Consider the following 26,015-nt stretch of genomic DNA (forward strand, 5'->3'; position numbering starts at 1 on the left):
TCCGTCAAGATGTCCCAACGATACTTGCTTCAAGCTTTCCTACTATTGGCTATTTGTATGACGTCATCGGCTTTTATTTTAAATTGGTTCGGAAATAATGTAAGTTTTAACTTATTTTAACATTAGTTTGAAACAAAATGAGCTTATCTTGTAATCTCGATAAAAAACAAAGCAAATTATTTCTGAATATTTTGTTTTAATTTAATCAGATTATTGTACATTTTAATATTTAAATTTTTTTTTTTCTATTCCATTGTTAGAATTATTATAATACGGTATGTTTAAAAATCCATTGTCTTGAATACTAGAAGATGGCTAACTAGAAAGACTCGCTAAAGACTCGCTAATGACTTTGTTTTAGTTTCTATGTAAAATATTACTTAAAATTTATTTTGATATCATTTTGAAAACACTAATACTGAGGAGAATTCGTTTGTCTTTTAATAACGCTATAATATGCCAGCTACAATAGGCGATTGACTTACTTAATATTAATTATTTTTCCAAATTGATCTGGATAGATACAAACAAATTTATTTAGTTTTTTAATCACTAAAAAAAATTTCAACAAATTCATTTTGATTTTGTAGTTTTTACTTTACCATTTAATTCAATACTATTACACTCTTCTTACTCACTTAACTATTTCTTCTTATTAAAAAAAATAGTTTTGACATATAGTTTAACAGTTTGAAATTAAAATCATGTGAGTTTTTCCAGAAAACAAATATTTTGTTTCTTAATTATAATTATATATAATTTATCTAAAGTTGTATCAAATATTTAATTGTCTCTTAGAATTGTTATTTTTGTTTAATATACCGTTATTTTTCACATAATAGTAATTTAAAGAAGAATATACCGGTAGTCATTCGGAAGTCAATGAGTTTTTAATTACTATTAGATTTTGCTACCGTATTTTTTAAGTGAATAACTTTAGTAAAACTATACAAATGGTCTATTCAATGTATTTTTTCTTGTTCTGGGCGATATATCAAACAACTGAACAATTTAGAATTAGTAACAACAAAAATGCTTTCTTTATTTATGTGACAAAAGATATGATGTGCCCATATATGGACATGATGTGATATCGCTACCATATTTAAGCATATCACTACCATATTTGGCCACATCACATTTTTTTGTGGCATAAAATTTAATAGTGTAGACAAAGCTTTAAGTAGCAAATTTGAATAAGGATTATAGAAGCTTGGTTTAAGTATAAACTTACTAAATATTACACAACCTTTCAAATCAAATAGACAGGCGATATATGTATAAGGTAATTTATTAAGCAAACACGTTTTTAAACATTAGGTATTTTCAGGAAAGATTGTAATTTCATTCCTTGGTATTTTCTGCATCATTAAATACCAATATCGTCGCTCATCGGCTTTAATGTCTTAGTTTCAATACCCATATTTTTGCGGGTCTTTTACCGAAACTTCTAAACAACTGATCTTAAGTTCTAACTTGTGATTTATTTCTTGGTGTTGCTAGTAATCACTGTGTATTACTAGGCACTTCTTTTAGGCTTTGTTCACATGAACACTAGAACGCAAGGACATAAACATCATAACCGCCGACGGATGATTGGTAACAATACTTGAGCAGCTGCATGTAGGCCTACGCCCTTTTGCGTTGCGTCTTAGTGGAACTAAGTTTTACCTTGGTTCCCAATTGGACGCAACGGAACAACGTGACACAACAAAGCAAGTGAGTTGACCAATCACAAGCGACAGTCAGATGACCCATTGCGTCGTGATTGGTCCGCATACTTGCGTTGTGATTACGTCTTTTCGCTGCGTTCCTATAGTGGAAAACAATCTCTTAATATGTAAATCCAACACATACATTACTAATAATTTTATAAACAACCAAATAATTATAATCTTTTTACGTCACAGAAAGAAACTGATGCCGATAAAGACAGTGAAGACGTATTTGGGGTCAGGGCACATGCCGAAGAAGGTTCGTGTAGCCAACTTATTTTAAAATGTTTTAATTACAGCAAAAATATAAAACAAAAGTCTATACATTATTGGGTGCATTGCAGTTGTGTTATATATTTTAATATATGTTAATAAATCTCAACTTTGGTTTCTTAAACAAATACCTACACTTTATCATCCTAAATCGGCGCAAACATAAAAAAACACGACCTTTGTCCAAGTTTGTCTGTCCTACCTTATTGAACATTTCCTTAGTATGTTTATATTCCAATCAATCCGAAAACATCACTTCGTTTGCCCTTGCGGTGTAGATTCCTGGGCTCGTGATCCGTCATTTCTCAGGAAGCACTTCAGGTCATTATAGGCGGTGTATCACCAACACCTTATCAAATCTGTGTCAATAATACGTCGTATGCATGCTAGCCAGGAAATAATAGACTGGCGTTATTTTACATTCCTTTATGTACTAGGGTAAAGGTACTATTGGTATATAGGCTAACAAGACACATTTTGTACATTAATGTTCCAAGTACAGTTCAAATGAGTTTGTTGGTCTATTTGCAAAATGCTAAGTCACCAACATCAAAAACACCCACGAATATTTACCACCATTATGGCGCGAATTGCGAATGGTGTTCCGTGATTGCTGCCTGGAATACGGTGGCCAGAATAACATACGCTTTGAATAATGTTTGCATAATCAGGATAATTGTATCATATCTTCATCGTTTACTAAATTGTAAGCATCAATTGTAATAATACTGTTGAACCCAATAGATTGCCTTAGTTGAACTTAATAAATTTAATTCTGGAACCGTACCACTGTAGCCTACAGTCTAGTAACTCTTGGACAACTATGTTTAGACATGTTCTTCAAAAACATGTGTGTAGTTAGCCAACCAAATAAGACGCATTGTATTATTAGTCTAATTAAAATAATATATTTAAATATAAAATTCACCTGATGAAATTACACAAACACTGGTATGCCTACTCAATAATAGCCAAAACATGAGAAGTTTGTTCGGTATTAGCTATTAATTAGTGGAATGCCATACTCTCCTCAATCACACGATGTAGTATAGTAGCGTAGCCTAAATACAATTGTCAAGTAGGTTTGAAAAAAAGTTAAGTTAAGTTATCTAAAGCTCTGTCCACTACACATCAAACGTGTCAAAAAAGTGCCCATATATGGACATGATGATGTCATCACTACCTTATTTGTGTATATCACTACCATATTTGGGCACATCACACTTTTTTGTCAAACTAGTTTGATAGGTAGACAGAGCTTAAGTAAGGCAGGTAAGCAAACATTTGTCATGATTATTCTTGTTGTATTTCAGTTATAGAATGTCCGTCGGACATGGAATTTATAGAGTGTGGAGGGCCTTGTCAGGCGACTTGTACCAATCCCTATGCCGAGTGTCCTACTGATGGACCAGAATGTATAGGGTATTGCAAGTGCAAAGACGGTCTGGTACGTCAAGGTAACCGTTGTATACCGTTAGGTGAATGCCGATGCGAATACGATGGCAATTTGATGAATACTGGAGACGTCATTAATGTTGACTGCAATAATTGGTGAGCACATCTTATGTTATCAGGGTATCCTTCCTTCCTTCCAGAGCACATTATAATCACATCATCAATATATTGCATAAATATTAGTAGTCGTCATTTTCGCACGCGTGTCTAGTGTAGACGCGTGTCTAGTGTAGCCCTGGGTTTAAAATATATATTATTTTTAAAAAAATATATGACCTAACATGTACCAACATTGACAATCACTCAGTGATTCAGGACCCTTTTGGATCATAGGGGCTTATTTCACAACATTTGTTCTGGTTAACCACGTTCACAAAAATGTTTATTATTATTAATATTGATGTGAAGGTTTATATTTATTTTTTTAATAAACAATAAATTTTAACTGGAGCTCCCCTTTAATTTAACTTGATTGTTGGAAGAGTTTGCTTATACAGAGATTAGCGCCCTCTATTTTATTCGGAAAGTTAGTGAGGTCCCTGGATTTCTGACGGCTTTTACCTATGTCATGTAGGATGCTGCTGTTTTTTTGAAATATTGTTGTCTGGATTCTGGAACGCTAATTGACGTATTTTAAAGACATTAACAAGAAACCAATACTAACACATATTCAAGGTAGTCTGAGTGGGTTAATAGCTAGGCTGACTAGCTAATTAAGCTAGGACTTAGCCCGGTCGGTGTAGCCTAGGCCTAGCTAGGCCTAGCCTAAAAGCCGCCTTGAGGAAGCAGCGGGTGTGCAGTCTACCGCCAGCAGACGGTTTCCCTGCTGGATGTGAGGAAGCAGTGTGGGTGTGCAGCCTACCGCCAGCAGACGGTGTGCCTGCTGCTGGATGCGAGGCTCAGTCAGACAGAATTGATAAAGCAAGGCCATGGTTTAATCTGACTGTGTTATCTGATTATCTGAATCAGATTGTGTTATATTATTTATATTTTATTTGTTTTGTTTTGAGGAGCCTATTCACCACAAGCTTTGCTTTCTTTTAGGCTCCTCCACTTTATATTTATATATTTGTAAAGTGAAATAAATAAATGAAAATGAAATGAAATGAAATGACTGTTCAGGCCTAGCCTAGGCCTAGCTAAGTTTTGCAAACTGATTGAACATTGCAACTTTATTTTTATTTTGTTTACAGTACTTGCAATGGTGACCAATGGGAGTGTACTGAAAATAAATGTGGAGGTATGACTAGGCCTAGTTTATATATATTTTTTTCTTTATCCTATGCTTTTTTCCAATTTCTAACACGTTTGCATGTTCTTTCTACTAGTATGCAATATAAGCTTTATTTATTAATATTTTCAATGATAATATAGCGCCAATGATAATTATTTTGTATGCCTTCTTTCTCTTAGCCACCTGTTGGACTGCCGGTCTTGGCTCTTTCAAAACATTTGACAACAAGTACTACGAACATGAAGGTAACTGCGAACACTACCTTGCAAAGAACTGCCAACCTCAAGGTACGAAATACGAGATCAGATTGAAAACCGAGAACTGCTACGCTCAGGCCTCTGGTAAAGACAACCTGTGTAGAAAGTCCATCAACATCAGATACAAAGGGAGCAATGTTCGCGTGGGTTATGCCAGTGAAGTCATGGTTGATGGCGAAGAAATTGCCGTTTTCCCATGGTCTGAGCCTGGTATCTTCATTGAAAAACCAGTATATCATACAACCAAGGTATGTGTTTACATGTATATAAAATATTTAGTTAATCATACATTTTTTAAGTAACTAAAATTGTATTCATTATTTAAACTGTTTCCTTTGGTTTAAAAACTCTTATTTCCCCAGAAATGTATTACATGCCTACTTAAACTCTGTCTGCACTATCAAACTAGTTTGAAAAAAAAAGTGTGATGTGCCTAGATATGGGAGTGATGATATCAATCAATCAATCAATCGTTCGATTTATATAGCGCCATTCCAACATTCATTGCTCATGGCGCTCATATGCTTAAATATGACATCATCATTTCCATATATGGGCACGTCACATTTTATTTGTCACATAAAGTTTGATAGTGTAGACAGAGCTTTAATAACTTAATCAGTTTCTTCTCAGATTGTTTGATAAAAACATGGTTAAACGTATAACTATATTACACTATTTATAATATATACAATAAATATAAATGTGTAAAGGTCCATCATTTATTTTTTTCATAGGTCACTTTGGATATTGGGATTGAAATACTTTTTGATGAGCAAACACGTGTTCAAGTTTTCGCCAACAATGATCTCATTGACGCCACGTGTGGTTTGTGTGGAACGTTCAACAACAACATCGATGACGAGTTTCTTACTCCCTCAGGTAAAAAGACTAAACACATTTAAACAACTCTTTAAACTAAGCTAAGACGCAATGCAAGAATGTAAATTAAGCGCAATCCAAGAACGTATTTGACCAAAAGCAAGCGATTAAAATCTGTCTACACTATCAAACTTTATGTGACAAAAATGTGATGTGCCCATATTTGGACATGATGATGTCATATCACTACCATATTTGGGCATATCACTGTACTATTTTGGGCACATTACACTATTTTGATAGTGAAGACAGAGCTTTCCTTGCGTTGCGTCCTAGGGGGAACCAAAGTTTATTTGCCATATTAGGTTTTTTCTAAACTAAGGTGATTAAGAGTGAAGTTGTTTGTCATCTGACAGGATTTGAACCAATGACTCCGGAGATCAAAAGCCAAACATCTTAACAATTAAGATTTACTCATTATATTTTTGTGTTCTAGGTGTGGTTGAAACAGATCTAGATTTGTTCTGGTTTAATTGGCTGGTAGATCTTTGGTGTAGTCCAAGCTTTACTCCAGTGGTTGCAGCTTGCGTTGCTTACGAAACAATGCAGCCGCTAGCAGATGATCTCTGTGCAGATTTGGTCCATAGTCTTGGTCCATTTTCAGGTAAGACATTTGTGACATGATTCGCGCATCTAGTATACTAAAACTTTCACCATACACAGATAATTGTATCTATAATTAGGCCGTGGGAAATTTTATGCTTCTCATTGGCTCGTTCTCATTTTGAAGCGCTTTTTAGGTAAACTCTCATCACAAGATTTTAATTGCATGCGCAAATGCAGCTGGATAAGTTGTAAATGCAGTGGCAACCAAACTAGGCATATACCCAGTTATTCTAACTCTATGCCAACAAATTGTAAAAATATATTAAAAGAAGAAAAATAAGGTAGGACTTCCAGTTGGCACCATCCAACTCATGTTCTTTTTCTTTAAAAAAAACAAAAATGCAGGGATGACAAGAACCATGTCATCTATTTCCTTTGGCCTTGTTTTTTTTTGCAAGCGCTGTCAACACTATCAAACTTTATGTGACAAAAAATTGTGATGTGCCCTTGTATGGGACATGATGATGTCATATCACTAATACCATATTTGGGGACATCACACTTTTTTGTCAAACTAGTTTGATAGTGTAGACAGACCTTTATTTTACAATTTACTTGATGAAACATAAACAGGCCATGATATACTGTGACTACACAGTACATTGCATCCAAATTTTGGCGATTTAGTGACCACAACCATATTTCCGATCTTGATCTGTTGTTTTCCCATGGTCTATTTTTAGATAAGCCTTAAGAAGGTAAGCCTTAAGGAGGTAAGCCTTAAGGAGGTAAGCCTTAAGAAGGTAAGCCTAAAGGAGGTCAGCACAAGGCTAAATTATCTTTCACTATCCCAGTCAATCCGCTTCAAATCCTTGTCATCCTACTCAGATATCCCGCTCTTTTCCTACTCATTCCACTTTGACACGGTCAAGGGTGTGACATTTTGAGTGCTTGTCAGGGTACTAATTCATCTTAATCCATTTCAACAAGGCCCAGGAATTTGATCATTTCCTCTGGTTTACCAATTAATATATTTGACACAATAAAGAGTTTTTAAAGTGATACATTTGCATATTCATAATTATGCGCAAAACTTTTCTTATGTTATATGTTGTCTATTATAGTTTTCAAAACACTCTTAAAAACCCATCTTTTTTCTTTGTAATTTCTTTCTGTTTTTTCTCAGCGCTTTGGGACAATCTTTTGATTGTATAAGCGCTATATAAATCCAACAACAGTACATTACATTTAATGTGACATAATAGTTATTCACTCCGACCAAAAACTGTATTGAAAAAAAAAATTATTTTCCTGAAAAAGTGTAATTTAAAGCAAAAAATACTTAATTTATCTGTCAGACAATGGTTTTTGGTTAAAATTAACAGTTTATTTTTTTATAAGTGAAATAATTTTTTTTTAAACAGAAGTGAATAACTTTATTCAAATTGCAAAATAGCCTAATAAAGTCTGATTTTATTAATCTTCATTTTTCATGTTTTTGGAGGACAATACATCTTTAAATTTCAGCACACATAAAATAACAAGCATGATAATTTTTTTTTTAAATAGCCTGTCACAGTAAGGTGAACCCTGACCCCTACTATGCAGCTTGTCAGTCCGACGTATGTAGCTGCGCTGAGGGCGCCAACTGTCATTGTAATATTTATTCGCAATACGCAGCTGATTGTAGTGCAAATATGGTCACCGTTTCCTGGCGACCAACAACTAAAGGATGCTGTGAGTAGACATTCAAATATTTTTTATCTTATAAATTGTTTAATTATAATTTTCAGATACCATTTATGCCCTAGTATTAATTGTCATTTGTATATAAGCTCTCAACTTAGCATGAGGTTAGGACATAATATTGGATGTAAACTAGTTGGCCAATCACAAGCAACAGTTTGGATAATAAATTTCTTGTAATTGGTCAGATTAATTTCCTTTTGCTTTCGTCCTTGTATCCAAATCTTTTGATTTATTTAATAATAATAACAATTTTTAATACTAATTATAAGTGACCCAAGAATATTACATTATGGCTTAAAAAAAAAAATTAAAAAATAAGGTGACACAATAACAATTAGTGCAACTAAAAAAAAAATGGTACAAGAACAATATAGTGCATCAGTATCCATTGTACAGTACCTAAAGCACTGTCTACACTAGCAAACTTTATGTGATAAAAAATGTGATGTGCCCATGTATGGACACAATGATTTCATATCACTACCATATTTGGGCACATTACACTTTTTTTTGTCAAACTAGATAGTGTAAACAGAGCTTTATTAATTAAGAAATAACCTCAATACATTTGATTATACATTTTTTATGGTTAATAATTATGTCTTAAATAATACTTCATAGCTCTCGTTTGTCCTGTTGGAACTCAATACAGTGAATGCCACAACACGTGCAAATCCTCTTGTGGAGCCCAACTATCTGAGGTCAAATGTCATGACACGTGTGTATCGGGTTGCTCATGTCCTCCGGGGATGGTCTTCGATACAAACGGCTACTGTATTCCTGAAGACAGCTGCGAATGTCAGGCGTTTGGAAGATCGTTTGATTCTACAGACATACTAAGCCTTGAATGCAGTAAATGGTAAGATGAGTATTACTTTATCTTTTATATTCCAGATGTTGTCAAAATTGGCAAATATGATTTAAATACAAAATATAGATACTTTACTTAATTTAAATTTTAGTTTTTTCACATGATGAAAGAAATCAGTTTAAATCATATTATGTAACATATAAAAATGCTTTATTGTTGTAAAATTACATTCTTCACAAATGTAAAGACATACTCAGACAGCGTTGTAAGTCGAGACCCAATAAGTTGTATTGTCGGGCGAAAATTGAACATGTTTCATGTTTCCCGGCGACCTAAAACCATGCAACTTTGTCTCAAGACGGGATTCACCTCAAACAGCACCGAAAAGTCTTTGTCGGGAATTGTCTTATGCTGTCTGAATTAGCCTTAAGGTAATTAGTTAATAAAATGATTTTGTTCATAGTTCATGTGAAAAGGGGTCATGGAACTGTATATCAACTGGTTGTTACTGTGGCGAAAATGCTGAACTAACCGATTGCAAGCTACCAAATGAATGCCAAAAGACATGTGCAACTTTAAAGAGTGAAGCAGTCTGTTCTGACACTACATGCTTCCCAGGATGTCAATGTTCATCTGGATATGTGTTAGACGAAGTGTCTCGTAAATGTGTTTTGCCGTCTGATTGTTCATGCTACCATGGTGGAGTGGCGTATGCCTCTGGATCTGAGGCAAATATTGGTTGCAAGAGTTGGTAAGTAGAATTTAATTGATAAATTGATGGGAAAATTTGTTTTTGTTTTTTTCATTTCTAAAAACAATTATGGTGCAGACCTTTCTACCGGTTTGTTCTCCCTTTATAAGTCAAGTCTAACGCTCTGTCTACACTATCAAACTTTATGTGACACAAAAATGTGATGTGCCCATACAGTATATGGACATGATGATGTCATATCACTACCATATTTGGGCATATCACTACCATTTTTTTTAAAACTAGTTTTATAGTGTAGACAGAGCTTTAAGGTGTTTTGTTTAACTGATGGAGTGCCCCCACAATTCTACTATTCATTTATAGTTTTACTGTATATCCTTCTTCGGATTGTGAATAAAACAAATAAATAATTATTATGCATAATTCTGTTGTTTAGTCAATGTTTAATTCCAATATTTTGCAATTACTGCAGTAATTTTATATTTATTTTTATAGTTCTTGTTCTGGTGGGGAATGGACATGCAATACTGACAAATGTCAAGGTATGATAATCTTACTGTTGTATCTTGCTTATTATACTTGTATTATTGTGTACAAGTATTGACACCCAGAGACAGTGTGTACCAAATTCTAAAAACATTCCTATTTGGGGAAACTGGTTGTACCTAAAGTCATTTTAATTGTATATAATTAATTAATTAACTAATTATATAACTCAACTCTATTAGTAAACTGGCTGTATTACATTAGGTGGTAAAAATCAGTCCCGAAGTATGTATCAACTTTCTATACTATTGAATAAAGACTCAAGACTAAGCCACAATTTGCTGAAATTTGCTCTTAATATAATGTATATTATTTGTGATAGAACCATTTTAATTTTAACTTCTTGTAGGCTCATGTATGGCATGGGGCGAATCCCATTTCACCTCTTTTGATGGTCAAATGTTTGACTTCTCCGGTAACTGCCAATATGATTTGGTAAGCGTGAACGATGTGGCAAATAATATGAGATTCAACATTGGAATTCGAAATGAAGTTTGCAGTACCTCAGGACTAACATGTATCAAAGCTGTTATAATCAAACAATTTGATCAAGGTATTAATTTATTTTTATTATTTTTATGTGACTATTTTCAAGACAGATAAGATTTTAAAAAAGTTAAAATGGTGGAGTAAGAGTAGTTACTCTGGCCATGACTATTACTTGCTACTGACAAATTATGTACTTTTCTAAACTTGTCGAATAAATAATGTTTTTACTATTATTAATGATGTTGGTTGTTTCAATAGAGAATAACATAGATTTACCGTCAATGATAAACTAACACAGTAGTACAGATTTCAGAAAACTACAGTATGAGTATACACAAATGAATACAGGCAACTTTATTTTTATTATAATATTTTTTTGTTTTTACCAGTTGTGGGCCAATGGGACACTTTAAAACTGGTACAAGGTGCTCCAGTAGTTGCCCCACGGGGCGCAGGTCTAAGTTTAAGAGAGCGTGGTCAATACATCATTGTTGATTCTTGCCTTGGCTATACAATCTTGTGGAACAGAGGAACATGGTTGCAAGTCAAAGTTCAACCTTTCTTAAGAAATAAGGTAAATTCAGCAACAATTATGTATATACCTGTTTACTATGAGTTTCTCTATCTTTCTTATATTTAGACAAATTGCCAAGGATAACCATAAGCAAATTCATTCACTAGACAAACATATACACAAAATGCTTTACATAAACAAAGTCTTTGGGAATGGAGTTGTAATTTGTCTTTAGAAAAAATCCTGACATGGCAGGACTTGAACCCAAGGACCCTTGGATTGGTAGTGGTGCATGGCTATACCAATCCAAGGGTCCTGGGTCCACTACGTAGAGATGTTACTGTATAAGTGATTGATAGCAAAATAATTTGAATGTTTTAAATTTTATTTTGTGTAGGTTAATGGTCTATGTGGTAATTTCGACGGCAATAAAACCAATGATTTTCAATCAAGAGACAGCAATGAAGTAATGTCAGTGGTGGACTTTGGAAACAGTTGGAAGGTATTGTTCTATCTTGTCTATCTTTCAAATACACTATAATATATATCTCTGTTTTAAGATTTGCATGATAAAAATTATTTTGTTACAAAGTTGATATACACCATGTACTGTAAAACCATGGAGCCTTTGCAGCCAAGCTGAATTGGGGATTTTTTTTGTGCAAAATCCAATTTAATTTTCATTTCAAGTCATTATCAACTTTTTTTCAAAGGTGCATAGAACATGCCCAGATACCAGCCCAATTGTAGTGGAACCTTGTGCATCTTCTCCTCATCTGGAGTTGTGGGCACAGAAGAAGTGTAGCGTCATCACAGGGTCAAAGTTCAGAGCATGTCACGGTCTTGTATCACCAAAACCGTTCTATGATAAGTGTGTGTCTGACACCTGCGCTTGTGACTTTGGTGCTGACTGTGAATGTATGTGTACTGCTATTGCGGCATATGCCCAGGAGTGTAATGAACACGGAGTACATGTTTCATGGAGGACGGATAACCTTTGTCGTAAGTGGCACATGTGAATACTTCAACTACTAAAGCTCTGTCTACACTATCAGACTAGTTTTACAAAAACGTGTGCCCAAATATGGTAGTTATCTGTTATCATTGTGTCTACATATATAGGCATATCACTTTTTTTGTCAATACCTCATCTGACTAGTTTGACAAAAAAGTGTGCCCAAATATGGTATTGATATGATGTCATTGTATCTATATATGGGCATATCACTTTTTTTGTCACATAGTTTGATAATGTATACAGAGCTTTACTATATTAAAAAGAACAGTCAAAATAATAAATGTCATTAGCGATGTAGCAAAGTTAAACTATGTAATGTAGTGTAGTTATATCTAGGCGTGATTTGGACACAACTGATAATTTGTCCCTAGGTCATTGCAAATTGAATTACCCTAATTTCACTCTCTGTCATTCTAACTGTAACTTTGCCAACATTTGCAAATAAAATGTGAATCTACAACCTAACTTTGTTATTGTTAAGCTCTGTCTACACTAACAGACTAGTGATGTGCCCAAATATGGTAGTGATGGTCAAATGTGGTAGTGATATGACATAATCATGTCCATATATGGGCGCATCACATTTTTTTTATAGTACTAAATACTGTATTTCTTTTAAATTTTATAAATCATTCTTTAATGTTTTAAATTTCAGCAATGCAGTGTGCTAGTGCCGGTGCTATCAGCGGTCCTGAATGCTTGCAATACAGTCCTTGTGTCGATGTATGTGGTGGAACCTGTATTGAAGGATGCTGTCCAAAGAATGCAATTATGTACAATGGTGTTTGTATCGAACCAGATGATGAATGTCCAAGTTGTGGTACTGGTTATCAAATTGCCACCTATGGTAAGCTCATCTTCAACGAACGAATCACTAAACGAAGTAGTAACTACGATAATAGATACTTTTACCGTTTGAAAACTATATGTGTATAATTTCAACACTAAAAGAAAAACAACTACAAATTTTTTTTTTTTTGTACATATTGTATCGGTATTGGTAGAAATTTGTGTTAAATTAGACAGCCTCACTTGAGACACACCCTGCCCATGACAGGAGTAAACGGTGCTATGTCAGACACACCCTGCCCATGACAGGAGTAAACGGTGCTATGTCAGACACATCCTGCCCATGACAGGAGTAAACAATGCTATGTCAGACACACCCTGCCCATGACAGGAGTAAACGGTGCTATGTCAGACACACCCTGCCCATGACAGGAGTAAACGGTGCTATGTCAGACACACCCTGCCCATGACAGGAGTAAATGGTGCTATGTCAGACACACCCTGCCCATGACAGGAGTAAACGGTGCTATGTCAGACACACCCTGCCCATGACAGGAGTAAACGGTGCTATGTCAGACACACCCTACCCATGACAGGAGTAAACGGTGCTATGTCAGACACACCCTGCCCATGACAGGAGTAAACGGTGCTATGTCAGACACACCCTGCCCATGACAGGAGTAAACGGTGCTATGTCAGACACACCCTGCCCATGACAGGAGTAAACGGTGCTATGTCGGACAACAATGAAGTGTATAAGACTTAACGTTTAGAAATGTATTGGTTTTCTAAGTACATACCGTTATTGTTAAAAAATAACATTGTTTTTGTAGGTATTACATACAGTTATCGGTATTATCAATTCTTTTGGACGATTACTGAGGGATACAAAATCACTTGGACATACCTAGGAAATTGTAAGTTTTATGCAAATTATAGAACTTTGACATCAATTATTTTATAGCTGTATTAGCTGTATCAACACAGCTACCATAAGTGAATTAATAATGATAATATCCTGGATTTATATAGCGCCTAATGTTGTGAAACCCCAGTTATTTTTTAGGGATAAAACACGTATGGAAACATACTCTCATAATGCAGCTAGTAATCAGCGCGAATTAAAAAGTAATATGTACACTATGTAAACAAATTTGAATTAAAATAATGTATTTAATTCATTTAGCATATTGCTGGACTCGGTGGTTTGATGATGAAAATGGTGGAAATGTCTCCCCATCTGCAAACTATGAGGTTGAATCAATTGATGACATCTATGCTCGGTATCCATCTTTGAGCTGTAGAAATCCAACAGCAATCCAATGCCAGACCACTGATGGAGTTGGCTTCGATCAAACTTCACAGAATGTACAGTGTGATCCAAGCTATGGTTTAAGATGTACAAACAGTCCAGGAAACACATGTTACAACTATAAAATCAGATTTATTTGCTCAGATTTGTGCAGTCAATATTTAATTCGCGAGTATGGATTGATTGGTGGTTCTAGCTCTACAGGTGGCACATATGTATCTGGTGGAAGTACTGGATCACACGTTTCTGGTGGCACTCAAACTGGTGGAGGTGGCACTGCAACTGGTGGCACTGTATCAGTTGGAACACAAACAGGAAATGTTGGTGAAGGAGATTCAGAAACAAGTGGCGGCATGGGTGCAGGAACCAGTGGCACTGCTGCAGGTGAAACACCAGCTAGTGGTGGCATGGGTGCAGGAACCAGTGGCACTGCTGCAGGTGAAACACCAGCTAGTGGCGGCATGGGTGCTGAGATTGTTTCAGGGCACGATGATAAAGATACTGAACCAAAAGATCCTAGTGAAGATGAAGAGCCATCTGGTGAAGTTGATACTGATTCTCCAGATTCTAGAACTGATGGTGCTGCGACAGGTGAAACACCAGCTAGTGGCGGCATGGGTGCTGAAATTGTTTCAGAGCAAGATGGTAAAGATACTGAACCAAAAGATCCTAGTGAAGATGAAGAGCCATCTCGTGAAGTTGATACTGATGCTCCAGATTCAGGAACCGATGGTGCTGCAGGTGAAACACCAGCTAGTGGAGGAACGGGTGCTGAAATTGTATCAGGGCAAGATGGTAAAGATACTGAACCAAAAGATTCTGGTGAAGATGAAGAGCCGTCTGGTGAAGTTGATACTGATGCTCCAGATTCAGGAACTGATGGTACTGCAGGTGAAACACCAACTAGTGGTGGCATGGGTGCTGAAATTGTATCAGGGCAAGATGGTAAAGATACTGAACCAAAAGATTCTGGTGAAGATGAAGAGCCATCTGGTGAAGTTGATACTGATGCTCCAGATTCTGGAACTGATGGTGCTGCAGGTGAAACACCAACTAGTGGTGGCATGGGTGCTGAAATTGTATCGGGGCAAGATGGTAAAGATACTGAACCAAAAGGTTCTGGTGAAGATGAAGAGCCAGAGCCGTCTGGTGAAGTTGATACTGATGCTCCAGATTCTGGAACTGATGGTGCTGCAGGTGAAACACCAGCTAGTGGCGGCACGGGTGCTGAAATTGTATCAGGGCAAGATGGTAAAGATACTGAACCAAAAGATTCTGGTGAAGATAAAGAGCCATCTGGTGAAGTTGATACTGATGCTCCAGATTCAGGAACTGATGGTACTGCAGGTGAAACACCAACTAGTGGTGGCATGGGTGCTGAAATTGTATCGGGGCAAGATGGTAAAGATACTGAACCAAAAGATTCTGGTGAAGATGAAGAGCCATCTGGTGAAGTTGGTACTGATGCTCCAGATTCTGGAACTGATGGTGCTGCAGGTGAAACACCAACTAGTGGTGGCATGGGTGCTGAAATTGTATCGGGGCAAGATGGTAAAGATACTGAACCAAAAGATTCTGGTGAAGATGAAGAGCCGTCTGGTGAAGTTGATACTGATGCTCCAGATTCAGGAACCGATGGTGCTGCAGGTGAAACACCAGCTAGTGGAGGAACGGGTGCTGAAATTGTATCAGGGCAAGATGGTAAAGATACTGAACCAAAAGATTCTGGTGAAGATGAAGAGCCGTCTGGTGAAGTTGATACTGATGCTCCAGATTCAGGAACTGATGGTACTGCAGGTGAAACACCAACTAGTGGTGGCATGGGTGCTGAAATTGTATCGGGGCAAGATGGTAAAGATACTGAACCAAAAGATTCTGGTGAAGATGAAGAGCCATCTGGTGAAGTTGATACTGATGCTCCAGATTCTGGAACTGATGGTGCTGCAGGTGAAACACCAACTAGTGGTGGCATGGGTGCTGAAATTGTATCGGGGCAAGATGGTAAAGATACTGAACCAAAAGATTCTGGTGAAGATGAAGAGCCAGAGCCGTCTGGTGAAGTTGATACTGATGCTCCAGATTCTGGAACTGATGGTGCTGCAGGTGAAACACCAGCTAGTGGCGGCACGGGTGCTGAAATTGTATCGGGGCAAGATGGTAAAGATACTGAACCTAAAGATTCTGGTGAAGATAAAGAGCCATCTGGTGAAGTTGATACTGATGCTCCAGATTCAGGAACTGATGGTACTGCAGGTGAAACACCAACTAGTGGTGGCATGGGTGCTGAAATTGTATCGGGGCAAGATGGTAAAGATACTGAACCAAAAGATTCTGGTGAAGATGAAGAGCCATCTGGTGAAGTTGGTACTGATGCTCCAGATTCTGGAACTGATGGTGCTGCAGGTGAAACACCAACTAGTGGTGGCATGGGTGCTGAAATTGAATCGGGGCAAGATGGTAAAGATACTGAACCAAAAGATTCTGGTGAAGATGAAGAGCCGTCTGGTGAAGTTGATACTGATGCTCCAGATTCTGGAACTGATGGTGCTGCAGGTGAAACACCAACTAGTGGTGGCATGGGTGCTGAAATTTCAACTGGTGCGACTCAACCAAGTGGTCCATATCTTGATGCTGAAGGTAGATGATTGTTATTTTATTAATGTATATTGTACTGCATAATTTTGTAATAATGTTTTATATTTTAATTATTTACTCCAAAGTGTATATGTATGTGTACATCTATACAATTACAATTGTTACAACTGTAAAACAATGCAACCATTAATGTAATAATAATTCTTAACTTGTTACTTTATAAAGGTTATTGCTGGACACAATGGTTTGATGACGAGAATGGTGGTGAGGTATCTCCATCAGCTCAATTTGAAAGTGAATTTATCACAGACATTTTCGCAATGTATCCAACACAGAGCTGTAGATATCCTACAGGGATTAACTGTCAAACAATTGATGGTATTTCTTACGACCAAACCTCTCAAAACGTCCAATGTGACGCAAGATTTGGTTTGAAGTGTGTGAACAACCAAGGCGAAACATGTTTAAACTATAAGATTCGCCTTGTTTGTGCTGAGTTATGTAGTCAGGAAGGAGTACCAGAATTGATAACAGATGCTGATGGATCGCAACCAGGTGGCGGAGCGAGTGGAACAGGATCTGACAGCACCAGTGTCACAGATTCTGGCACAGACTCCGAAACATCTGGTACTGGTATAAGTGAAGAAAACAGTAAAATAGTAACTGAAGTTACTACTGGAACAAACGGTGCTTCAGTAGGACCACTCCCCAGTATATCAGGTAAATTAATAGTTGATTACTGAATAATAGATTCAATTTAGATATAAGTTCTTTGGAAATTTTGTAACGATTTTATTTAAAATAAAATGTTGAAAAATTGTGTCATTAACAGAAATGCTAAAATTGTTAAATCAATTTAATTTAACTTTCTGCATTTTTAGACTACTGTTGGACACAATGGTTTGATGATGAAAATGGTGGTAATGTTTCTCCTTTTAACAAATATGAGATTGAATCTATTGATGACATCTATGCAAGATATCCAACTTTGAGTTGCAAGAACCCTAAAGGAATCCAATGTCATGCTCCCAGTGGAAAGTATGATCACAATGTTCAATGTGATACAGTCTTTGGCTTAAGATGTACAAACACCAAAGAAAAAACATGTATCAATTACAGAATTCGACTCATCTGCCCAGAATTATGTAGTCAACAGGGAGTTACAGATTCAGGCTCTATGGCAGGACAAGGTGGCATAGATTCTGGTTCAACAACTGGAGGATCACACACCAGTGGAGGGATGAGTGGAACAGTTGTATCTGGTGGTAGTGATGGTACAGACTCTGGAGCATCCGGTGCTACTGGAGGATCACAAACCAGTGGAGGCATGAGTGGAACAGTTGTATCTGGTGGAACAGACTCTGGAGCATCAGGTGCTACCGGAGGATCACAAACCAGTGGAGACATGAGCGGAACAGATGTATCTGGTGGTAGTGATGGTACAGACACTGGAGCATCCAGTGCTACTGGAGGATCACAAACTAGTGGAGGCATGAGTGGAACAGTTGTATCTGGTGGTACTGATGGTACAGACTCTGGAGCATCAGTTGCTGCTGGAGGATCACAAACCAGTGGAGGCATGAGTGGAACAGATGCATCTGTTGGTACTGATGGTACAGATTCAGGAGCATCAGGTGCTACTGGAGGATCACACACCAGTGGAGGAATGACTGGAACAGTTGTATCTGGTGGTACTGATGGTACAGACTCTGGAGCGTCCGGTGCTACTGGAGGATCACAAACCAGTGGAGGCATGAGTGGAACAGATGTATCTGGTGGTACTGAAATTTCAGAAGGTGAATCCCAACCAAGTGGTCCTTATCTTGATGCTGCAGGTAGATTATTTTATTGTTATTATAGAATTCCATATTAAATACTTTAGTTTACCTTTTTTATCTTTATTTCAATCAAATGAAAACAAGTTTTAATATGGAAATTTATTATTATTATTATTGTATTTTTATTATCATCATAATTACAAGTCAAATTGGGTTGTTTAATTTTGTATAAACATTTTGAAATGATAAACAATATACATACATTACAACTATAAAAGCAAAACAAAGATAAATATATGATATCATTCTTAACTTATTGCTTTTGGTAGGTTATTGCTGGACACAATGGTTTGATGACGAGAATGGTGGTAACGTATCTCCATCAGCTCAATTTGAAAGTGAATTTATCACAGACATTTTCGCAATGTATCCAACACAGAGCTGTAGATATCCTACAGGAATTAAATGTCAAACAATTGATGGTATTTCTTACGACCAAACCTCTCAAAATGTGCAATGTGACGCAAGATTTGGTTTGAAGTGTGTCAACAACCAAGGCGAAACATGTTTAAATTATAAGATTCGCCTTGTTTGTGCTGAGTTATGTAGTCAGGAAGGAGTACCAGAATTGATAACAGATGCTGATGGATCGCAACCAGGTGGCGGAGCGAGTGGAAAAGGATCTGACAGCACCAGTGTCCCAGATTCTGGCACAGACTCCGAAACATCTGGTACTGGTATAAGTGAAGAAAATAGTAAAATAGTAACTGAAGTTACTACTGGAACAAACGGTGCTTCAGTAGGACCACTCCCCAGTATATCAGGTAAATTAATAGTTGATTACTGAATAATAGATTCAATTTAGATATAAGTTCTTTGGAAATTTTGTAACGATTTTATTTAAAATAAAATGTTGAAAAATTTTGTCATTAACAGAAATGCTAAAATTGTTAAATCAATTTAATTTAACTTTCTGCATTTTTAGATTACTGTTGGACACAATGGTTTGATGATGAAAATGGTGGTAATGTTTCTCCTTTTAACAAATATGAGATTGAATCTATTGATGACATCTATGCAAGATATCCAACTTTGAGTTGTAAAAACCCTAAAGGAATCCAATGTCATGCTCCTAGTGGAAAGTATGATCACAATGTTCAATGTGATACAGTCTTTGGCTTAAGGTGTACAAACACCAAAGAAAAAACATGTATCAATTACAGAATTCGACTCATCTGCCCAGAATTATGTAGTCAACAGGGAGTTACAGATTCAGGCTCTATGGCAGGACAAGGTGGCATAGATTCTGGTTCAACAACTGGAGGATCACACACCAGTGGAGGGATGAGTGGAACAGTTGTATCTGGTGGTAGTGATGGTACAGACTCTGGAGCATCAGGTGCTACTGGAGGATCACAAACCAGTGGTGGAGGCATTAGTGGTACAGTTGTATCTGGTGGTAGTGATGGTACAGACTCTGGAGCATCAGGTGCAACTGGAGGAACACACACCAGTGGAGGAATGAGTGGAACAGTTGTATCTGGTGGTACTGATGATACAGACTCTGGAGCATCCGGTGCTACTGGAGGATCACACACCAGTGGAGGAATGAGTGGTACAGTTGTATCTGGTGGTACTGATGGTACAGATTCTGGAGCATCCGGTACTACTGGAGGATCACAAACCAGTGAAGGAATAAGTGGTACAGTTGTATCTGGTGGTACTGATGATACAGACTCTGGAGCATCCGGTGCTACTGGAGGATCACACACCAGTGGAGGAATGAGTGGTACAGTTGTATCTGGTGGTACTGATGATACAGACTCTAAAGCATCCGGTGCTACTGGAGGATCACAAACCAGTGAAGGAATAAGTGGTACAGTTGTATCTGGTGGTACTGATGGTACAGATTCTGGAGCATCCGGTACTACTGGAGGATCACACACCAGTGGAGGCATGAGTGGAACAGTTGTATCTGGTGGTACTGATGGTACAGATTCTGGAGCATCAGGTTCGACTGGAGGATCACAAACCAGTGGAGGCATGAGTGGAACAGTTGTATCTGGTGGTACTGATGGTACAGACTCTGGAGCATCAGGTGCTACTGGAGGATCACAAGCCAGTGGAGGCATGAGTGGAACAGTTGTATCTGGTGGTACTGATGGTACAGACTCTGGAGCATCAGGTGCTACAGGAGGATCACAAACCAGTGGAACAGTTGTGCCTGGTGGTACAGGAGTAAAGATACCCACTGTTACAGGTACTTTAAGGATTATTACCAATAACCAAAATATTATTAAAAAACCATTTTAAATGAAACAACAGTTTACAGTATTGTTTCAATGTAAAAAAAATTAACTAAATAGGAAAATTTATTTATACAATTTAAATTTACAACATACTTATATTTGAAACACTATTTTTATTTGACAGGTTTCTGTTGGACACAGTGGTTCGACGATGAAAATGGTGGCAATGTTGATCCATCTGCTCAATATGAAATTGAGTCTATTGACGACATCTTTGCACAATATCCAACATTAAGTTGTAAAAACCCTAAGGGAGTCCAATGTCAAACAAACAATGGTGCTTACGATCAGTCAGTCCAGTGTGATGTAGCATTTGGTTTAAGGTGTACCAATAGTGAAGGAAAGACTTGTGCAAATTACATGATCCGATTTGTTTGCCCAGAATTGTGCGGCCAAGGAGGAGCTACAGATTCAGGCTCCATGGGCGGACAAGGTGGAATAGATTCTGGTTCAACAACTGGAGGATCACACACCAGTGGAGGCATGAGTGGAACAGTTGTATCTAGTGATACTGATGGTACAGATTCAGGAGCATCAGGTGCTACTGGAGGATCACAAACCAGTGGAGGCATGAGTGGAACAGTTGTATCTGGTGGTACTGATGGTACAGACTCTGGAGCATCAGGTGCTACTGGAGGATCACAAACCAGTGAAGGCATGAGTGGAACAATTGTATCTGGCGGTACTGATGGTACAGACTCTGGAACCTCAGGTGCTACTGGTGGATCACAAGCCAGTGGAGGCATGAGTGGAACAGTTGTATCTGGTGGTACTGATGGTACAGACTCTGGAGCATCAGGTGCTACTGGAGGATCACAAACCAGTGGAACAGTTGTGTCTGGTGGTACAGGAGTAAAGATACCCACTGTTACAGGTACTTTAAGGTTTATTACCATAATCAAAATACTATTAAAAAAACATTTTAAATGAAACAACATTTTACAGTATTGTTTCAATGTAAAAAAAAAAGAAACATAGCAGAAAAATGTATCTATACAATTTAAATTTACATCATGCTTATATTTTAAACATTATTTTTTTATTTGACAGGTTTCTGTTGGACACAGTGGTTCGACGATGAAAATGGTGGCAATGTTGATCCATCTGCACAATATGAAACTGAGTCTATTGACGACATTTTTGCACAATATCCAACATTAAGTTGTAAAAACCCTAAGGGAGTCCAATGTCAAACAAACAATGGTGCTTACGATCAGTCAGTCCAGTGTGATGTAGCATTTGGTTTAAGGTGTACCAATAGTGAAGGAAAGACTTGTGCAAATTACATGATCCGATTTGTTTGCCCAGAATTGTGCAGCCAAGGAGGAGTTACAGATTCAGGCTCTATGGGAGGACAAGGTGGACTAGATTCTGGTTCAACAACTGGAGGATCACACACCAGTGGAGGCATGAGTGGAACAGTTGTATCTGGTGGTACTGATGGTACAGATTCAGGAGCATCAGGTGCTACTGGAGGATCACAAACCAGTGGAGGCATGAGTGGAACAGTTGTATCTGGTGGTACTGATGGTACAGATTCTGGAGCATCAGACACTACTGGAGGATCACAAACCAGTGGAGGCATGAGTGGAACAGTTGTATCTGGTGGTACTGATGGTACAGATTCTGGAGCATCAGGTGCTACTGGAGGATCACAAACCAGTGGAACAGTTGTGTCTGGTGGTACAGGAGTAAAGATACCCACTGTGACAGGTAATTTAAGGTTTATTACCATAATCAAAATACTATTACAAAACCAATTTAAGTGAAACAACATTATACAGTATTGTTTGAATGTAAGAAAAAATTAACTAAATAGAAAAATTTATTTATGCAATTTAAATTTACATCATGCTTATATTTGAAACATTATTTTTTATTTGACAGGTTTCTGTTGGACACAGTGGTTCGACGATGAAAATGGTGGCAATGTTGATCCATCTGCTCAATATGAAATTGAGTCTATTGACGACATCTTTGCACAATATCCAACATTAAGCTGTAAAAACCCTAAGGGAGTCCAATGTCAAACAAACAATGGTGCTTACGATCAGTCAGTCCAGTGTGATGTAGCATTTGGTTTAAGGTGTACCAATAGTGAAGGAAAGACTTGTGCAAATTACATGATCCGATTTGTTTGCCCAGAATTGTGCGGCCAAGGAGGAGCTACAGATTCAGGCTCCATGGGCGGACAAGGTGGAATAGATTCTGGTTCAACAACTGGAGGATCACACACCAGTGGAGGCATGAGTGGAACAGTTGTATCTGGTGGTACTGACGGTACAGATTCAGGAGCATCAGATGCTACTGGAGGATCACAAACCAGTGGAGGCATGAGTGGAACAGTTGTATCTGGTGGTACTGATGGTACAGACTCTGGAGCATCAGGTGCTACTGGAGGATCACAAACCAGTGGAGGCATGAGTGGAACAGTTGTATCTGGTGGTACTGATGGTACAGACTCTGGAGCATCAGGTGCTACTGGAGGATCACAAACCAGTGGAGGCATGAGTGGAACAGTTGTATCTGGTGGTACTGATGGAACAGACTCTGGAGCCTCAGGTGCTACTGGAGGATCACAAGCCAGTGGAGGCATGAGTGGAACAGTTGTATCTGGGGGTACTGATGGTACAGACTCTGGAGCATCAGGTGCTACTGGAGGATCACAAACCAGTGGAACAGTTGTGTCTGGTGGTACAGGAGTAAAGATACCCACTGTTACAGGTAATTTAAGGTTTATTACCATGATCAAAATACTATTAAAAAAACATTTTAAATGAAACAACATTTTACAGTATTGTTTCAATGTAAAAAAAATAAACATAGGAGAAAAATGTATCTATACAATTGAAATTTACATCATGCTTATTATTTGAAACATTATTTTTTTATTTGACAGGTTTCTGTTGGACACAGTGGTTCGACGATGAAAATGGTGGCAATGTTGATCCATCTGCTCAATATGAAATTGAGTCTATTGACGACATTTTTGCACAATATCCAACATTAAGTTGTAAAAACCCTAAGGGAGTCCAATGTCAAACAAACAATGGTGCTTACGATCAGTCAGTCCAGTGTGATGTAGCATTTGGTTTAAGGTGTACCAATAGTGAAGGAAAGACTTGTGCAAATTACATGATCCGATTTGTTTGCCCAGAATTGTGCAGCCAAGGAGGAGTTACAGATTCAGGCTCCATGGGAGGACAAGGTGGAATAGATTCTGGTTCAACAACTGGAGGATCACACACCAGTGGAGGCATGAGTGGAACAGTTGTATCTGGTGGTACTGATGGTACAGATTCTGGAGCATCAGGTGATACTGGAGGATCACAAACCAGTGGAACAGTTGTGTCTGGTGGTACAGGAGTAAAGATACCCACTGTTACAGGTAATTTAAGGTTTATTACCATAATCAAAATACTATTACAAAACCAATTTAAATGAAACAACATTATACAGTATAGTTTGAATGTAACAAAAAATTAACTAAATAGAAAAATTTATTTATGCAATTTAAATTTACATCATGCTTATATTTGAAACATTATTTTTTATTTGACAGGTTTCTGTTGGACACAGTGGTTCGACGATGAAAATGGGGACAATGTTGATCCATCTGCTCAATATGAAATTGAGTCTATTGACGACATCTTTGCACAATATCCAACATTAAGTTGTAAAAACCCTAAGGGAGTCCAATGTCAAACAAACAATGGTTCTTACGATCAGTCAGTTCAGTGTGATGTAGCATTTGGTTTAAGGTGTACCAATAGTGAAGGAAAGACTTGTGCAAATTACATGATCCGATTTGTTTGCCCAGAATTGTGCAGCCAAGGAGGAGTTACAGATTCAGGCTCCATGGGCGGACAAGGTGGAATAGATTCTGGTTCAACAACTGGAGGATCACACACCAGTGGAGGCATGAGTGGAACAGTTGTATCTGGTGGTACTGATGGTACAGATTCAGGAGCATCAGGTGCTACTGGAGGATCACAAACCAGTGAAGGCATGAGTGGAACAATTGTATCTGGCGGTACTGATGGTACAGACTCTGGAGCATCAGGTGCTACTGGAGGATCACAAACCAGTGGAGGCATGAGTGGAACAGTTGTATCTGGTGGTACTGATGGTACAGACTCTGGAGCATCAGGTGCTACTGGAGGATCACAAACCAGTGGAGGCATGAGTGGAACAGTTGTATCTGGTGGTACTGATGGTACAGACTCTGGAGCCTCAGGTGCTACTGGAGGATCACAAGCCAGTGGAGGCATGAGTGAAACAGTTGTATCTGGGGGTACTGATGGTACAGACTCTGGATCATCAGGTGCTACTGGAGGATCACAAACCAGTGGAACAGTTGTGTCTGGTGGTACAGGAGTAAAGATACCCACTGTTACAGGTAATTTAAGGTTTATTACCATAATCAAAATACTATTAAAAAAACATTTTAAATGAAACAACATTTTACAGTATTGTTTCAATGTAAAAAAAATAAACATAGGAGAAAAATGTATCTATACAATTGAAATTTACATCATGCTTATATTTGAAACATTATTTTTTTATTTGACAGGTTTCTGTTGGACACAGTGGTTCGACGATGAAAATGGTGGCAATGTTGATCCATCTGCTCAATATGAAATTGAGTCTATTGACGACATCTTTGCACAATATCCAACATTAAGTTGTAAAAACCCTAAGGGAGTCCAATGTCAAACAAACAATGGTGCTTACGATCAGTCAGTCCAGTGTGATGTAGCATTTGGTTTAAGGTGTACCAATAGTGAAGGAAAGACTTGTGCAAATTACATGATCCGATTTGTTTGCCCAGAATTGTGCAGCCAAGGAGGAGTTACAGATTCAGGCTCCATGGGAGGACAAGGTGGAATAGATTCTGGTTCAACAACTGGAGGATCACACACCAGTGGAGGCATGAGTGGAACAGTTGTATCTGGTGGTACTGATGGTACAGATTCAGGAGCATCAGGTGCTACTGGAGGATCACAAACCAGTGAAGGCATGAGTGGAACA

The 26,015-nt window shown here is 37.7% G+C and overlaps 2 protein-coding genes across 2 annotated transcripts in view; both read left to right on the forward strand.

The window, feature by feature from the left end:
- LOC140044880 (von Willebrand factor-like) lies at nt 1–10,238 on the forward strand. The gene is made up of 11 exons (XM_072089579.1): nt 1–99; nt 1,911–1,974; nt 3,302–3,539; nt 4,637–4,683; nt 4,857–5,182; nt 5,672–5,816; nt 6,253–6,420; nt 7,932–8,099; nt 8,733–8,970; nt 9,386–9,673; nt 10,130–10,238. Exons 1-11 carry the CDS (start codon nt 10–12, stop codon nt 10,236–10,238), a joined length of 1,881 nt encoding a protein of 626 aa, XP_071945680.1. The 5' UTR covers nt 1–9.
- The window catches only part of LOC140044890 (uncharacterized), a 24,331-nt gene continuing 7,598 nt past the window's right edge, over nt 9,283–26,015 (forward strand). Inside the window, exons 1-19 of the mRNA XM_072089590.1 lie at nt 9,283–9,673; nt 10,130–10,176; nt 10,530–10,733; nt 11,059–11,243; nt 11,581–11,685; nt 11,897–12,185; nt 12,857–13,048; nt 13,824–13,907; nt 14,177–16,939; nt 17,123–17,617; nt 17,779–18,732; nt 19,005–19,499; nt 19,661–20,935; nt 21,109–21,858; nt 22,035–22,697; nt 22,872–23,708; nt 23,884–24,372; nt 24,547–25,383; nt 25,558–25,971. Coding sequence (XP_071945691.1) covers nt 10,538–10,733; nt 11,059–11,243; nt 11,581–11,685; nt 11,897–12,185; nt 12,857–13,048; nt 13,824–13,907; nt 14,177–16,939; nt 17,123–17,617; nt 17,779–18,732; nt 19,005–19,499; nt 19,661–20,935; nt 21,109–21,858; nt 22,035–22,697; nt 22,872–23,708; nt 23,884–24,372; nt 24,547–25,383; nt 25,558–25,971 — 11,023 coding nt within the window. The 5' untranslated portion in view covers nt 9,283–9,673; nt 10,130–10,176; nt 10,530–10,537. The remainder of the gene's footprint in view (nt 9,674–10,129; nt 10,177–10,529; nt 10,734–11,058; nt 11,244–11,580; nt 11,686–11,896; nt 12,186–12,856; nt 13,049–13,823; nt 13,908–14,176; nt 16,940–17,122; nt 17,618–17,778; nt 18,733–19,004; nt 19,500–19,660; nt 20,936–21,108; nt 21,859–22,034; nt 22,698–22,871; nt 23,709–23,883; nt 24,373–24,546; nt 25,384–25,557; nt 25,972–26,015) is intronic.

This window comes from Antedon mediterranea, chromosome 1 (genome assembly GCF_964355755.1).
Source record: "Antedon mediterranea chromosome 1, ecAntMedi1.1, whole genome shotgun sequence".
Classification (NCBI taxonomy): Eukaryota; Metazoa; Echinodermata; class Crinoidea; order Comatulida; family Antedonidae; genus Antedon; species Antedon mediterranea.